General features: G+C 43.7%; 1 protein-coding gene across 3 annotated transcripts in view; it reads left to right on the top strand.

Moving 5' to 3' along the window:
• GRID1 (glutamate ionotropic receptor delta type subunit 1) overlaps positions 1–17,831 on the top strand; it is a 780,146-nt gene that overhangs the window by 461,510 nt on the left and 300,805 nt on the right. For all 3 annotated transcript variants that reach the window (XM_053663815.1, XM_053663813.1, XM_053663814.1), the window contains one exon: positions 6,757–6,927. In XM_053663815.1, coding sequence (XP_053519790.1) covers positions 6,757–6,927 — 171 coding nt within the window. The remainder of the gene's footprint in view (positions 1–6,756; positions 6,928–17,831) is intronic.

The raw sequence follows: 17,831 nt of genomic DNA, 5'->3' as shown, positions 1-17,831 counted from the left end.
CCAAATGTGGCAGATGTGGAAAGCCCAAGGGTCAGGAGCAGAATAAAAATCTAAAAATTTACACCTAGACACCTTATAGCATGACGCTGCAGAACACCAAAGACAAAACAATCTAAGGAGCATGCAGAGAGAAAACATAGGCCATCTTCAAAGGAGTGGAAGCTAGACTGATTCCTAATACCTTGAGGTAGTGGGTTGAATAATGACCATCAAAGATATCCAGGGCCTAATCCTTGGATACTGTGTGTTACCTTGTATAGCAGGGGATATTTTGCAGAAGTGATTAAGTTGATGATCTTGAGGTGGGGAAATTATCCTGGTGGGCCCTTAAAAGTCCTTATAGAAGGGAGGCAAAGGGAGATCTGTGTGTGGAAGAGAATGCCATGTGGGCACAGAGGAAGAGATTAGAATGGTGTGGCTGCAACCCAAGAAATGCCAGCAGTCTCTGTAAGTAAAGATCTAAGAGGCAAGGAACAGATTCTCCCCTAGAACCTTTGGAAGGAGTGCCTCGCTTTTTGTGATAATTTTTTATTGCAGTTGTAGGAAACTAATACATTGGACAAAAATGGAAGCCAGAAGACCATGCCATAATTATTTTCAGTGTGCTAAGAGAAAATAGCAGTTAATTTAGGATTTATTTTTCAAGAATGAAATTAAAATAAAGATATTTTCTTTATTTTAAATAAAGAATAAATACATTAGCAAATAAAAAACTAAATTTATCATCGACAAACCCACATGAAAGGAAATTATAAATGAAGTACTTCAGGAGAAAGAAATGATCACAGATATAAGGTTCGATGTCTAGAAAAGAATGTCTAACAAATATGTTGGTACATACTAGTTCAATAGACAAATATCAACTGCATAAAGTAATGAAATTATGTATACTATGAGGGCATAAAGAAAGATAGAATTAAAATAATGGAAATTGTTATCACATTAGTTGGGAAGATGGTGATTAGAGATAGACACTGAAGAAGAGTAAAAATAGTGATTAACTTAACACTTTGTTAAGGTCTGTCTAATAAAAGTCTAGCCATTGTTAACATAATGAGAACAGTTTGCATGACACTGATGTAACCTGGCAGCCAAGGAGAGTGGACTGGAAGGCACATGCATGAACAATGATGACTTCACTGTACCAGTCAGTGGGGGCTGTAGATGCCATCCAGTCAGTGTGTGTACTATGTGGCCATCACATTCAAAATGACTGAGCAAGTAGAGCAACAAATCTGCACCAAATTTTGCATTAAGCTTGAACATTTCTCTGCAGAAACTCTTTGGATGATCAGAAGGCTTTTGGGGGTGATGTAATCAGTGCAGCACAAACAAAAGTGTGGCACAGACGCTTCAAAGATGGTTGAGAATCTGTTGAAAGTGAAGCATGTTCTGGAAGGCCTGCAACAAGCAGAACACCTGAGAATGTTGAACGTGTACAGGCTGCAATCAACAAAGATCAGTGACTGACACTGAGAGACCTAGAAGCTGATCTGGGGATTCCAAAAACTACTGTGCCTGAGATTTTGATGCAAGATCTTGACATGAAATGTGTTGTGGCAAAATTTATTCTGTGGCTTCTGCTACCAGAGCAGAAGGAACATCATGCTGCAGTTGCCAATGGCTTGATTCAATCTACTACATGAACAAGTATGCCAATCACATAGGAAAATCTGGACAACATGATGGAATTTTTAGAAAAAAATGATTTAGGACAAAGGAGGAAAAGCAAGCAAAATCCCTATAAAATCAAGAAATTTAACTAGTGACAAGAATGATTCTACAAAGAAAATGCCAGGTTAGATGAGTTTATGAACTAGTTCTACAAAACATTCTAGAAACTGGAGAAAATATTGGTAGCATGTGACACACTTATTATCCAGAATTTTTTTAAAGTTCATCAAATAAATATGCCAGAGACCCAACCTGATAGGAATTGGACAAAAATATAAAAACAGGAAAGGAAGCACCTATGATTCAAAATCTATGAAAGATACTTACCCTTTTAAGAATTATGGAAGTGGAAATTAAAATCCAACTATGTGCCCATTTATACTCACCAGATTGGCATATGTTAGGATGTTGTACACTGTCACATGCAGGCAAGGAGACAGAGCAGCAGGAACTGTCTTTACCATACAAGATTATAAATTGGTACAATCACTTTGGAAATTTTGTATTACCTAGGAAATTTGAACATGTTCATACTCTCCTGTCGAGGGTCTTTGTTCTAGGTAGGCACCCTAGAGAAATTCTTCCATAAGTGCACCAATATGCATACACCTGAAATACATACACTGAAGCTTTGTTCATGATAGCAATCAAAGAAAAACATTCAAATGGTAATCCACCATAGAGTAAATAAATGGTGGCAGAGTCATACAATGCAATTGTGTGCAGCTGTGAAAATGACTACACTAGAGTGGCATCCATCACCATGAATAAAAAGCAGAAAATGAAAGTTGGACTAGTGGAGTTTAAATGTTGGTGAGTGCTGGAATTATCAGGAGGGCTAATGGAGAGCTGGACCTCTGCAGTTTTATCACTTCCCAGGTGATCCTGATGCACAACAGAGCCACTGAGTTAAAACAACTACAGGAGGCCTGTGTGCAGACTGGTCAGCTCACACAAAGCTAAGCAAAACTTACAAGCTGCACATTATTTGGGTTACATACGTAGTCATAACATGACAAAGGCAGGCTCTTTGTGAGCAGGAAGGTTAAGTGTTTGGGGAGGAGGCATCTGACCAAGATGCCATTTATATTTTATTTCTTAGCTTGATGGAAGGCACACTGAAATTATTTTATCACCCATATGTTAATGTATGTGATATTTGCAAGTTAAATATGTTTGACAATATAAACTTAAAAAGTAATAAAATAAGTGAGATTATTTTGAGCCTATGCACTCCAGCAAGTGTCCGGGTATGACTGTTACTGTTGTCTCCACTGCTGCCTTGCTGACTTCAGGGGAGGTCACACAGTATATTCTGTTTTGCTTCTTCTACTCATCAACAACACTATCTGGAAGGAGTGTTCAGTGAGAAGGGCAAGTTCATTTTCCAAGAGAGTTGTGTAAATTGGCTGCTTCAGTGCCCCCTGTGCCCTTAGGAACCCAGGTTGGAACCCCTCAGGGCGGCCCAGAGGCAGATTTTGTATGCAGCATAGAAGCACTGCCTGGCAGGAGTGAGCAGATCCCTGCCTGTACTTCTTTGGTACTAAAGAGACCCAGTGAGACCAATAGGATTGGAGAGGGCCTGGCATGGAGCTGCTGAAACTGACTGGTGACATGGGTTTGGAATTCTCCAAAGATAAGGACATATCCCTAGGAAAAAAAAGTGATCTTTTTCATTGCCCCAAAGTAATGTAGAGAGTTCCTTCTGTGGTTTCTTAGATTCTGATTGCAGCTATCTTTGTACTGGATACTAAGAATAGGCCCAGGATTACTAGCAGGCAGGTAGCAGTGCACTGATGGACAGAGTGTATGGTTTGAACCAGAGTGAATGGATGAGAACTGAGCCACGGGGGACAGGAAGATCTCCAGAGATCCAGCAGATCCTCACTGCAAGATAGCTCTCCCCATACTGGGGAGAGCTATGCCAAGCTCTCTGTAAGTCCTGGGTGGGAAGAATGATGAACAGTCTGGAGACTAGGCAGCATAGGGTAGGGGCTGAGTCCTCTTATTTACGTCATGACTGCCACAGGCTCTCTCATCCCAGGAGCTGCTGCAGGTTTCCAGAGAAAGTGATAGTTACATTTAACTAGAAAGGTACTGTGTGCCTGTAAGTCAGACTCCCTGCAGACTTCCAGAGTCCTGCTTGAGGTGCAATGGGGAGTACTCAGTGTTACTGACTTTCCCTCTAGGAAACTGAGGATACAGGGAAGAGAGAATAAGAGAACTTCAAAAATAAGTGAGAAAAGCAAATGTGTGCAACATATCCATTTCCTCTCCAAGGTGTCTGGGCTCTGATTTAACCCCTATGCATAAGTCAAACTATGTTCTTCATGACCTCATGTTTCTTTCTACATAAAAAATCCTCCCTAAATCTACTTTCCTTTTCCAAGTAAAATTAGCTACTCTCCTCTTTGTTCTTTTTTATAGTCATCCTTACTATTAGATCAGAATGGAATTTTTCTCACCCCACTAGCCTAAGTTTGGGACAGGGCCTCTGTGAGCAGGGCAGCCCAGAGCAGAGCACCCAGGCCCAGGCTCAACTCCATTATCTGAGCGCGTTCTTGACCCAGCGGGCTTCGGGGCCCATCTCACCCTGTGGCTCTGGGATGTGAACACTGGTATTTCCCTGCTTTTGATTGTCAGTTGGTTCCCACCCAACAAGATAATTTTTCCTTCAACAGACTTTTGTCAGAAATATGTAGGTCAGTGGTTTATACTCAGATTCAATATGTAATAGCACTTTCATTCTTTTGAGATTACTGCATTTCAGCATATTTAAGAACTATTCATTATTCTAAAAGGTTGCAACTCTTAATTTCTTACCTTCTCCCAGATCCAGCACATGGTTTCAACTGACCAGTCTTTGCGCTCATATCAGATTTCTAAGGCAAGATTGCTCTATCCAGCAAAACTTTCATTTAGAATGGAAGGACAGATAAAGTGCTTCTCAGATAAGATCAAATTCAAGGAGTTCATCATCACCAAGCCCTTATTATATGAAATGTTAAAGGGACTTATCTAAGAAAAAGAAGTAAAAAAAACCATGAACAGTGAAAGGACAACAAACTCACAGTTATTAACAACTACACCTAAAACAAAAGCAAACTAAAAGGACAGCTAGATCAGGAGCAGAGACATAGAAATGAAGAGCTCATGGAGGGTTAGCAACAGGGGAGTGGGAGGAGCAGAAGGGGGGAGAAGGTACAGAAAATAAGTAGCATAGACAGTAGATAGAAAATAGATGGGGGGGGCAAGAATAGCATGGGAAATATAGAATCTAAAGGACTTGAGACACATGGTCATAAACTAAAGGGGGGTAATGGTGGGGATTGGGGCATAGGGTGGAGGGGAATGAAGGGGGGAATAGAACAACTGTAACAGCATAATCAATAAAAAAATAAATAAAAAAAAGAATAACCAAGAAACTTGTAAAGGAGTTCATGTTACCTGCTCTGATTAATATAAATACTTATGGCAAAGCTTAAAAAAAAAAGATTCGTAAGGCAGTTCTTGAAATACACTGTTTACCATTAAACATCTTGTTCTTTAAGTGACTTTGAAACAGATGATCACTAATATCTAACCTCATTAGCTCTAATTATAACACATCATTGTCTCAAAGCTAGAATGTATCATTTGCAAGAGGAAGACTGAAGAACTATTATAAAACGTGGTTATTCACAGTTAAAATCTTGACTTGCAGCCAACCACCAATTAGGGCACCTTTTAGGACAGTGAAACAGAGCAATCTGACTCTCCCCTGCTGCTGGAACCTCATGCCAGTTTCTGTCTGTAGTTCCTGTGTTGCTCTCAGCTGTGGAGCACTTTCTTTTCTTTTTTTTTTTTTTTGCCTATGGAATCCTCTTCTGTGCAGCAGCCAGAGGTTTACGAAAATGTACATCTGATTGTTTAGGCTTGTTTGTGCCTAAAACTTTTCAAGGGCTCCTCGTCAGTTCTTACTGTGGGCATTTTAGCCAGCTTTACTGATCCCCCACTGACATCTGTCCCAGGACACAGCTCAAGGGCTGACTTTGCCTGCCCCTCCTTTCTGCCAGCAGCCCTGCCCCTTTCTAATCCCTGGCAGCCTGTGATGTTTCAGAAGTCCTACTGCCTCACAGGATATAGCTGCCCTCCCATCTTCAGCAGCACCATCAATTCAGCTCTGCATTGCTGCACACCCTCTCTGCCCTACGTGCAAGCACTTTGCTTAACAAATTCATCCTACAGGTTTAGCTTCAGTGCTAATTCCTCAAAGAATCCTTGTCCTGGAAAAGGCTCCCTGTGGCTGGCTCCCTTTGCTGTTTCTATGCTTGAGAGTGCTCATTTTAAATGGGATAATAATAGTATCTACTTTGTAGAATTCCCAGGGCTGCTGTGAGCACCAAATGAGATAATGTATGTTAAGAGCTTAGCACACACTCTAACATGGGAAACACAAGGATTTCCTTTGTCTCTGTGTTTTCTTATTGCATCACCAGCATATTTCATCCTGTGATGACCTTGAACTTCACTGAATGGATTAGACCTGGCTCATTCACATCCATATCCCCAGTACTTAGCACAGAACAAAAACACGGAGGAGATGTTGAGTAGATTTTGTGCCACAAATGAATGGATGGATAAATTTTCAAAATTTTGTATGCAAGTTTAAAAAAGAATTTAATTATTGAAGACTTAGAGGGAACTCGTTGCATTTTGGTCATTTATGTCAGAGGAAACCAGTTTTCCTTGCTTAAATCAGATTGATGACTCCCAACAGAAAATTTAGCCTTTACTTCTAGCTAATGCCTACTATGATTTTTACATCACTGGTTCTTAAGGGCTTGATTTTGTGGAAGCCAATGCATTGGTGGTTTAGCCACAGACATCTTTTTTTGGCCTCAGGGAAAGTGTTGGATGATCCTATTTGCATTTTAGGGTGAGCAAGTATTATTTGTAGAGAAGCAACTAATGAAGTGTGTGACCAGGGCCCAACCATTAATCCCTTTGGCATCAGTTGTTCAGGCTGTCAGCTTCCTGATAGGCCTTATGCAGAGAAAGTTTGTGAGTCAATGGTAAGCACAGGTCTGGTTATCTTCCCAGGAAATCAGTGACCCGGAGATTCTGGATCTGGTGCACAGCGCTCTTGGCAGGATGACCGTGGTCCGACAGATCTTCCCATCTGCCAAGGACAACCAGAAATGCATGAGGAACAACCACCGCATCTCTTCCCTGCTCTGTGACCCCCAGGAGGGCTACCTCCAGATGCTTCAGGTCAGTGCTCACCTCCCAAACTCCCTCCAGGACAGAGTCACACCAATGCTCTTGGTGTGCCCACATCCTCTAATTACTAGAACTCGGTTATTTGATGACCTCGCAACCAGTCCGCAGGGTAGTGCCTCTGAGTAGCATTAGCCAACAGTCATAGCTACTCTCCACACACAGGTCCTCTTAGCTCATTGCGTGTCTCTTGCAGTTAAAAGTTACATGCTGACATAAGGAGCTTCCTGTCTCTTAGGCTTCTGTGAGGACTGTTTCATTTGGGGTGGGTTCTATGGCAGGACTAGAGATAGAGCCTTCCTGTGGGAAGTGATCATTTTGAACCTTCTGTAGGTTCTTCCCTGTAGGAAGTCAATTATATGGATGTGGCTCTTGTGAAACAACTAGGGCAAGGGTGTCCAACTCATTTTCAATGGGGGCCACATCAGCCTCTTGGTTGCCTTCAAAGGGCTGAATGTAGAGCTCCTTGCCCCTAGTTAAGGAGTAGTTACATTTATACAGTCCTAAAATTACATTCGGCCCTTTGAAGGTAACTGCAAGGCTGGTGTGGCCCCTGGTGAAAATGGGTTTGATACCCCTGAACTAGGGACTCAGATGAAGGACTCATCTGCTGAATACTGAGGTCCACCAGGATGCTGCTGCATCTCAGCTGAGCAGGGAGGGACAAGAGGGCAGGACCATCACCTGCCTACCCATTCCATTCCTTCTAAGTCAAGATGAACAGTATTTATGATCAGCCCTTCTGCCTGTCCCTCAGCAGAGGTGTAGCCTGGGAGCAGGCTGTGGAGCTGTGCACCTGTCATGAAAGGAGGTTTTCTCTTGGATGTTTGGGGGTAACAATGTAGCACTGTGGAAAATGTCCATTGGCAGCCTAGAACTGGCTTCTCTATTAAAAATATCATGCACAAGAAAACTTTCCTTTGCTATTTGGTGGGATCCAGGTAACATTTCTTCTAGTTGGGTTTGTGAAAATTGCCCAGAAGTTTGTGCATGTGACGTGCTTGCCATTAAGCATTTAAAACTAGTTACATCATTTTTCCCAGCCAGGCATGAGGAGTAGAAATCAGAGTTGCAGGACAGAGACAGGCTGTACCTGCTACTTGAGTTTCAGTCCTATTGCAAGGCATTTGATGGCACCTACCAGGAGATACACATTTTGGGGAGGGAAATTATTAGAATCTCTGGAGTAGACTAGGTACATGTGTAATTTGCCAAAGCATGGAATCCATTTTATAATCTTATATTTGGCAGGGGGTGAGGAGTGGGAAGAAACATTCCCCAACAGATGGTAAACACTAGAAATAGGTTCTTAAGGAAATACAGAAGACACTGATTTTTCTCTGGAGTAATTCCCACTTTTCATGTTCACTGCTCCAAGGAGTCCTAAGAAGGTCTGAGTCTTTCTAAGGTGATGAAAGGTTTGGCCAAGAGAAGACCAAAGGCCTCTGCAGGACCCATGGACTTGAGAGGTCTGGGCATAAGGGCCAGGAAGAGAGGCAGGTGCTTCATGCAAGATTTTATATTTTTGGATGCTGCTGGTCTGCTCTGGTTTCCTCTGTTCTGGAGTTTTGACGAAGGGTTGAGGGCTGAGCACATTTCTCTCAGTGTGCCTCTGTGTTTATCACCCCTACTCTCCATGAGGAAGGAAGAGCAGTGGATGATGTGGCTCAGGCAGTGTGAGCTCACCCCTCCATCCCCACCAGGGCAGGAGGGAGAGGGGACTTTGTCAGTTTCTGGAGCCACATCCTCTCTCCCTGAAGGGCTTCACCCTTCTCCAAACACATGCTAGCCTTATCCCTACCTCGCCTGTACCCCAGCCATTTGCCCAGTTCTTGCTTAGTCATACTGCACTTCTTCTACTTGAGGAAAGGAGGGGCCACTTCCCACTGCACAAACATGCACTACACAAGTTGGGGTAAAGACAGTAAAAACAGTTTTCCTTGAGGCCTATGGCTGCACAGCAGACACACTGGATGTAAAGAATCTAACCTGGAGCATAAGATAGAAAGGGGGACTGATGAGGAATCCAGCTGAGACCATACTAAAATGACCCATCCCCAATACAAGTATCAACAAAGGCACAGCTCAAAGGCATGTGGCTAGTCATCATCAAGTATAGTCAATGCAATATCAGACCTAGAACCCTATCCTCATACCTCTCTCTGTTCCTGCTGAGACCCAGGTACTATGTAAAGGGCAGGATTTAACAGTGACATCACAGAGATCTTTAAGTGGTAGCATCAGTAGTAGCAGTAGTGGCATAAGTAGTAGTAGCAGCATAGCACTAGTAGTAGCATTATTAGTGGCAACAGTCATAGCAGCAGCAGTAGAAGTAGCAGCAGTAATAGCAGCAGCAGCAGCAGCAACAGCAGCAGCAACAGCAGTAGCAGAAGTAGCAGCTTGTTAGCAGCAGCGGTAGTAATTGTAGCAGTGGCATCAGCAGCATAGTAGTAATTGAAGAAATTGTAGCAGCAGCAGTAGAGGCAGCAGCAGTAGTAGCAGTAATAGTAATTATAGCAGCAGCAGTGAAACAGGAGTGAGATTGCTTGGGTTCAAGTTTCAACAACTCTAGTACTAATTATTTAATCATTATTATTTATTTGCCATTCTGTATCTAGTTTCCTTCTCTGTACACTGGAGATTAGAATATTACCTATCTCTTAGTGTCACAATGAAAAGTTAGTAAGAGAACATACAGAAAGCATTTTAAGCATGACTGAGATATTAATGGTATCATTATAAAAGAGGTGGCCAGATGTGTCACATGGTTTCCATGGAAAAGATGACCATAGCCTCATTTTTTTCTATGATATTGTGCACCTATCTTCCTGGGTATGTTCTTTAAAAGCATCACAGCAGCTGGGGGAATATTTCTCACCCGTCCAAAGCCCCATATTATAGGTGTCATGCACCACTTACTGTCCACATCACTCATTCAGGTACTTAGAGTTGCCTTCTGTGGGAGAGGAGAAGACATGTCTTCGAGACCCACTGAGTTCTTCATATATAAGACCCTGCTCACCAGAGACCTTCAGTAGAGCAAATGGGGTGGATCTGTTAAGAATGCAAGTCTTACCATAAGTTAAATGGTCTCTAGAAGCCTTTTTATAGATTTGTAAATAAAATGCCTGTTTAAAAGAATGTCTTTGTTGCATTTGCTTCCTTGTGTGGGACAAAGATAAAAGGGAAATGTGGATTTATTTACTTGTCCTGCCCAGTAACCATTTGGACAGCTCGTAGATTCATCCCATTTATAAGCCAATCTCTTCAAGTTTCCTTAGTAGCTATTACCTCTTCTTTTTTCTTAACGACAGTGTAGAAGGCAAACTAATTTCTACTAGCCTCTGGCTGTGAAATTTATTGAGGAGATTCTAACATGTTTAGAACAACCAAGTGAGGAAAAAAACATTTATGTTATGGATTATTAACTTTGTCTTGATGAAATTAATAAAAATCCTTTTGGAAATGGAGCTCTCAAGTCCGTTTCAGTTTCTACCCCTGACAGCTGCTCTTAGGTTGATTATTCTGGGTTAGAAGTTTTCATGAGGACCATCAAGAAAAGGGACATTTTATAAGATCATTCGTCTCTTGGCTTCTCTGTGGATCTGGCCTCAGAAACTCCATCTTCTTCTATTAGGCCTGTGGTCAAGGCTTTCTGTGTTGTAAAGGCAACCAAGCACTATTACAGCAAATCAGTTTGGTTCCTATTTAGTAGAGAGGAAGTCCCTTGGAAGAAAATACCTAAATCAGTGTCTTCTAGTGGCTTTAAAAGCATTGCATTTGCCGATGTGCAGTGCTGTTGTATAGTTTTTCCTATCAAGCACTGTCTTATTTGGGTGTTTCCATTCTTGTTTCCTTGACAAGCTAGTTTAGGGCTTGTCTGATTCAGCCAGCAATAAAAGTGATAACCAGTCCCTAACAACCCTGAGACTTTGCTAAGATTCCATGGGCAGCAGTGCTCCGAGGAGCATCTATAACAAACTCGGTCTTCAGAACTGCGCTACCTGCCAACTTCCAGGCTGTAATTCACGTAACAGATATATTGTCATGTTGACACCCCATTTGTATTCAAATGTGTTCAAAAGGAGGACAGGCAAATGATATAAGCTGTGTTGTCTGGTCACTGTGGAGCCTGATCCTTAAATTAAATTGTGGGAGCCTGATGTGGTTTATGATAAAATGCTCCCTCAGGTTGGAATTTCTCTTCCTTGTGCATTTAAAATGGAGTGGCTTGATAGATGGATCCTCCTTTTCTTCATCTTTTAAAGCATTTCAAAATTCCACTTCCTGCATGCATCTTTGTTTCTTTAAGGCTTTTTGGTATCCTTCCTTGGCTACAACTTTTTTGTCAACCTGCAAGTAGAATCCTTTCCTCTGGAGCAACCCCCTCCAGAGCTACCTTGGACTTCATGTCACTTTCACTGGTTACTTCATCATAAAGACCTAGATGGAACCTTTAGCAACTAGAGTGGGGAAGTGTAATCGTCGATGTCTTTGTCAGAAACAATTGCACAGGTAGTCTCCTTGGGTATAACTGGTTGCCGTTCTGGCTACAGGTGGCAACATGTGCATTTGGAACTAGAAATTCTCTGATGTGGACGAATGCTCCTCCTCTCTTCCCACTCCCTCCTCTTAGATTCAGCTGTGAGTAGAGCTCCCCATCCCCTCTTCTCTCTGCCACCATCTGCTCCCTCCTCAGGCCTGGCCCTGGTGCCCTCTCTCTAGACAGGTGGGCTGGCAGCAGTTTGGCAGAGAGGCTTGGACTGGAGACGGATTTCTCAAGCTGTGACATCTGGGCGTCAGCCTGTCCTCCCAGCTGGACCCTCTGCTGGCTGCCTGTCTGACTTTTCTGGATGACCAGAGCCTGTCTGAGGATCTAGTCTGAGGTCAGTTCCAACTGGTTGCCTCTTTGAGGTCTCCCTGAACAGTCTACTTGGCTTGATTAATGACAGAGGGAAGAGAAAACTGGGTGTTTTTGAATCCTAGAGGAAATGCAGCCTTTCCTAATGAAAACATTTCCCAGGGTTTCGGCTTTGGTGTGGGGCAGATAATGGTCTGGTGGCAAGATGCAGCTGGCCCATGTGGCCCTCACTGTGGCCCGCTATTCATCTTCCTTTGCCTTTGAGGATGACTCTTATCTTGATAATGTGTATACAAAACAGTTTCCAGGGTCCCTGGAGTACAGTGTAATGAGTCAAGGCTGGAGCACCTTAGTCTAACTTGCATAAATTCTCAGAGCACAGAGCACCAGGAGGAAAGCCAGCCAGCTACAGGCAGGTCCTCCAGGACCTCTCTCTTCCAGTGTGATGAGGGTGGGCACAGGTCTCAGCCTGCTGAAGGCCTGACAGGACTGGAAACACAGCTCTCCTGAATTGCTTAGCACATTTTATGGGGGGCTTATATTTTAATTACTCCTGGTTCTAATCTTGCTTCTGAGGACATAGTAAGTAAACAGATCATCTGAGCCCCTAATGGGGCTGCCTTTACCCCACCCAGTGCTGACCCAGATGGGAAATCAATGCCTTTCCTGGTTCCAACAGACAACAAATCCGAGTCTCAGAGATGGTGTCACGTATAGGGGTTGAGGATCTCTGGTGGGCTTTGCACTATAGCTGAACAAACAGCCTCTGATGTGCTAAGTCCCCTCTGTCCATCTTGCTGGCTTCCTTATCCACCCTCTATTTTATCCTTCTGTGTCTTCACACCAAAGTGAATTCTCCTTATTTTCTCATGAAGATCAATTTAACAGTCTTACTGGTGGCCTTTGTTCCTGCTGACCCAAGGTATATTTCTCAATAAAATATAGTTACTGATGAAATGGGGATACTGGTTCTATTTTTTAAAAAATCAAACCTGTTTTTCCATCCCTGGCTCTCAGTTGGCCTTGTGTAATTGATCTTTAATTATCCGGGAAGGTGTACCTAGATATCTCAAGAGCTGCAAGGTCCAGTCAAGAGCCCTTGGCTGAATTGTCTTTTCTGTCTCCCAGAAATGTGGCTTCACCTTCCCTACTTCCCTTCTGGGGACCCACCTCTTTTATAGGTAAATGATTTTGGAAATCCAAGCCTTGCCAGGATCCCACATACCATGGAAATGCACACCCAGATTCTGACTGGAGGTGACAATTCCACATGGAACATACTGGTCTAGAGCTTCTATTTCCTTTTCCAAGCATCGCTTCTGCCCTCTATCATTCATATTCTAAGAGACTTCCTCTTTGCAAATACCTCACCATCTCTTTACCTTGGTGTTTTTCTTTCCTAAAAACAGGTTTCAAACTATCACAAATTTCAATTCCACAAATATCAATTATACACTTAATTCCACAAATATCAATTATACACTTGGTGCCAACTCATATGTTGACATTTCACAAAGGTTCTCTTTCTTGATTCTCACAAATTCCAAATAAATTGGGAATATTAGCCAGTATGTTGTAGTGCGTTCCAGTTAAGAGAATGGCATATGCAAAGGCACAGAGGCCCAGGTGAGTAGGGGCAGATTTCTGTGTGTCTGAGGCAAGAGGTGGGAGGGAAGAAGGTCAGTTGGAGATGAGGGCAGATTCCAGGGCACCAAGGGCAGGGTGTAGCCTTTAGAGATGTGTCAGGGTAGGTCATGCATCCAAGAAAGACAGTTGTGTACTGGGCAGAGGGGCAGAGCCTGAGGCTGGTAGATGAAGTCACTAGTGGTTACCATCTCCCTAAGGAGAAATGAGGGTACTCGAACCATGCTGTGGTGATGGGAGGTGACCATGTAGAGAGAACAGTAAGGAAGCTTCTGGGGACTGAAATATCTAAGCCTACCCTGCACGAGACAGGGAACACGGTGCCTCCCACAGGGCTGGGTGGCAGCTGGCCCTTGTTCTAGTCATGCCCTGCCTGCCTGCCTCTCTCTCCTGCATACCTGGGTGGTCTCATTGCAGTGTTGCCTGTGCTGGAGTCTCCAATGGCTGAGCCAGCCCTGCAGTGCAAGTGTCAGACTTTTGATTGCAGTGGACCAAGTCACCTCCCTTTGAGGGACCCTGGGGTCAGGGTATTATCAAGGACCCCACTCTAGGCCATCCTGCACTGGCACCTTTTATGGAACATCTCAGGGACAGAGATGTGGCCTTTCCCTCACCTCAGTGGAAGAAGCTCTGAAAAGGCCCTGCTCAGGAGCAAGGGGCTGTGGCAACTGTGACTTTGCATTTGGGGTTGGAAGGAGGCCAGGGGCATGTGTCCAGGTCAGCAGATTTTAGGCAGTGTTGGGAATAGAATGCTCAGGGCTGAGCCTTGCTCAGTCTCTGAGCCACAAAATGCAAAAGTCAGGTATGACTCCTGCTTACCCTTGAACAGCTTTTGGATTAAGATGATTTGAGGGAGAGGGTGAGTGGTGTTGGCAGATCCAAGTTCATTTCTCCAATAGGTTCCCTGCTGTGTGCACCAGACGTGTGCTGGTCCCCAGCGACTGCAGACACCCTGGAGGAGCTCTCAGCTCACCCACATTGAAGTCAGATGGAGAAGCCCACTTGGGTCCTTCATTTCCTCTTTTATTTCTTTCTGTCTCTGTCCCTCCAAAACAGAATACACATGCAAATTGCTTAGGACAATACTTGCATTGCTACCTGCATTCCATAGAAGGTAAGTCAGGGCCACCCATAATAATTCTTCAAGATCCCTGAACATATTGTATTTTATTATCATCTACATAATACTAGAACAAGTCTTGACTTGTTCAATAGCACTCAGTAAGTAAGTGCAAGTGGAGATTCAATTTGCTCATGCAGTAATTATTTATTGAGCACATTCTATATCTATGCATTTCAGTCCCGATGGGGGTTACAGCAATGAACAGAGCTGACTCAGGTTGTGGTGAAACCAAAACTTTGCCTCATCCTACCATGCCACCAGGCTAAACTGCACACACAGCGGAGTAAGAGTTGTACAGTATGACAGTGAAATAGGAACTTTACATATACGACAAAGTCTGTCCAGAAAGTATCCAACCATGTACTATGAAAAATAGAGACATTTATTGAAGAATGTACAAGATACAAGAAACATAGTACATAGGACAATAATGCCTCAGTCCCCTTCAAAGCAGGTACCTTGGGACCTCACAGTTCTCCCAGTGTCTCTTTCACTGTTGAATATCCTCTGCAAAATCTGAGACTTCCGCCAAAATGGAGGCATAGGTGGAAGCACTATGCCTTTTCGCACAACCAAGTTTAAAAACAACAAAGTTTTAGCAACAAAAACGCAGCCAAACCACAGAAAATTGAACTATACGGAAGTCTGACAACAAGGAACCCTTCAGCCAAACCGATAAGAGGGGCAGAACCAGCGGCAGAGTGGGGTCGGGCAGGAAAGATCCACCTGACCGACCTGGGCGCGTGACCCAGGCATGCCGGCAGCCATGGGAGGATCCCAGGTGTGGAATAGCAGTGGGTGGACCCACTGAGAGTGCAAGGTGGTGGACTCATTGAGGGCTGACCATGGTCACACATTCGCGCGCAGATAAACCGGTGAAGGAGTGAGCGGTGAGACAGACCATGCAGGCCCCAGTGGCGGGAAGCAGCAGAGGGGACCGCTATTGTCCCTCTCTGACCCCGCCCCCACATACAGCCTCACAAACTATCGACCTGGGTGGCCCTGCCCTGGTGAACACCTAAGGCTTTGCTCCTCATACCTAACAGGCATGAACAGATCAAAACATGGCTCAAGAACAACTCGGAGCCCCAGAGCTGATAAATATAAGTGATGAAGAAATAGCCAAACTTTCAGATGCACAGTTCAAAATGCTGGTGATCAGAATGCTCACAGAACTGGTTGCTTTTAGTCACAAATTAGAGGAACATATGAAGGCTAAACTAATTGAAATGAATGGAAATGCACAGGAAACCAATAACAATGGAAAGGAAACTGGGAATCAAATCAAAGAAGTGGACCAGAAAGAGGAAAAAAATGACCAAACAGAAAAGGATGAAGAAACAAGAATTCAAAAAAATGAGGAGAGGCTTAGGAACCTCCAGGACATCTTTAAACGTTCCAACATCCGAATTATAGGGGTACCAGAAGGGGAAGAGGAACAGCCATGAGTGGAAAACTTATTTGAACAAATAATAAAGGAGAATTTCCCCAATCTGGCAAAGGAGATAGACTTCCAGGAAATTCAGGAAGCTCAGAGAGTCCCAAAGAAGTTGGACCCAAGAAGGAACACACCCAGGCACATCGTCATTACATTAGCCAAGATTAAAATGAAGGAGAGAATTCTAGAAGCAGCAAGAGATAAGGGGACAGTCACATACAAAGGAGTTCCCATCAGACTGTCAGTGGATTTCTCAAAAGAGACCTTGCAGGCAAGAAGGGGCTGGAAAGACGTATTCCAAGTCATGAAATCCAAAGACCTACATCCAAGATTGATCTACCCAGCAAAGCTTTCATTTAGAATGGAAGGACAGATAAAGTGCTGTGGCGGCGACCACTTTCATGAAGTCCCCCCGGTGCCATGGACACGTGTGAGTGAATAAATATGGCTGAGACATGCTGGATCTGTTTGGGGATGGAGGCGTGGGCTGTGGCCAGTTTCTCTGTGGAGAAAAGGGGCCAGCAGCAGCCAGTTTCTCCAAGGAGAAAAAGTCCCTGAGAGCCTTTCTCCATAGCCTTTTATTGGGTTGTAATACACAGGAGTACAGGGTAGCAAGGATCAAACAGTAGATAACACTACAAAGAGATCTGAGGGCTTACTATGAGTCAGAGTTGCAGAAACTTTGGGAGACGAACTCATTTCCTCTCTGACCCTTATCATATGAATGAAAGCACTTTTAGCAGATTTCACAGGTTAATTAGCAAATCTTTGTGATGTCAGATTTTCCCCCAAGACACACTCTAGCAAGGCAAGGAGCTGCACTTCTCCCCAACAGGTATTCAGGCTTAAGGGGATTAGAGCCAGGAAGCGCTTCTCCCAGAGTACATGGGGACTCAGGCTTTGACAAAGCTGGGGGGCGAGAGTCCATTGCTCTCTGTTGCAGCCCCCTGAGTCCTTCCATGAAGGCCTCCCAGGTGATCAAGTCTGGTTTAGGTTGCCCCCCGCTGTGAGGGGTCTTACCTGTTATTGACTTCTGACCAAGATCTGGGGGCAGGAAGAGGAACTGAGGCAGCGTTTGCTACCAGAGACAGGCTTTGTCTCCTATGGCTGGCATTCTAAAGGTCGTTTCTCGCCCTTAGCCGCAAGGGGTAGAGATACAATTCCTAAAATCAGGCAGAGCGGTCTACTACAAAGTGCTTGTCGGATAAGATCAAATTCAAGGAGTTCATCATCATCAAGCCCTTATTATATGAAATGTTAAAGGGACTTACCTAAGAAAAAGAAGATAAAAAAGATGAACAGTGAAAGGACAGCAAACTCACAGTTGTTAAGAACCACACCTAAAACAAAAGCAAACTAAGAGGACAGCTAGATCAGGAGCAGAACCATAGAAATGAAGATCACATGGAGGGTTAGCAACAGGGGAGTGGAAGAAGGAGAAGGAGAAGGGGGGAGAAGGTACAGGGAATAAGTAGCATAGACGGTAGGTAGAAAATAGATGGGGGGAGGGCAAGAATAGTAGGGGAAATATAGAATCTAAAGAACTTGAGACACGTGGTCATAAACTAAAGGGGGGAATGGTGGGGGAGGGGGTGTGCAAGGTAGAGGGGAACGAAGGGGGAAATAGAACAACTGTAATGGCATAATCAATAAAATATGTTAAAAAAAGAAAATTCTCTGCAAAATCCTTTGTTGAAATTGCTATCAGCTGCCCCTTGGTATTTTCCTGAATCTCATCGATGGTCTGAAATTTCTTCCCTTTCAAAGGTGGTTTTAGTTTTGGGAAAATCCAGAAGTCACAGGGCACCAAATCTGGCCTGTAGGGGGACTGA

This window comes from Artibeus jamaicensis, unplaced genomic scaffold (assembly GCF_021234435.1).
Source record: "Artibeus jamaicensis isolate MK-2021 breed Jamaican fruit bat unplaced genomic scaffold, CSHL_Jam_final contig_332, whole genome shotgun sequence".
In the NCBI taxonomy this organism is placed as follows: domain Eukaryota; kingdom Metazoa; phylum Chordata; class Mammalia; order Chiroptera; family Phyllostomidae; genus Artibeus; species Artibeus jamaicensis.
This window is presented reverse-complemented; position numbering and strand designations above follow the sequence as displayed.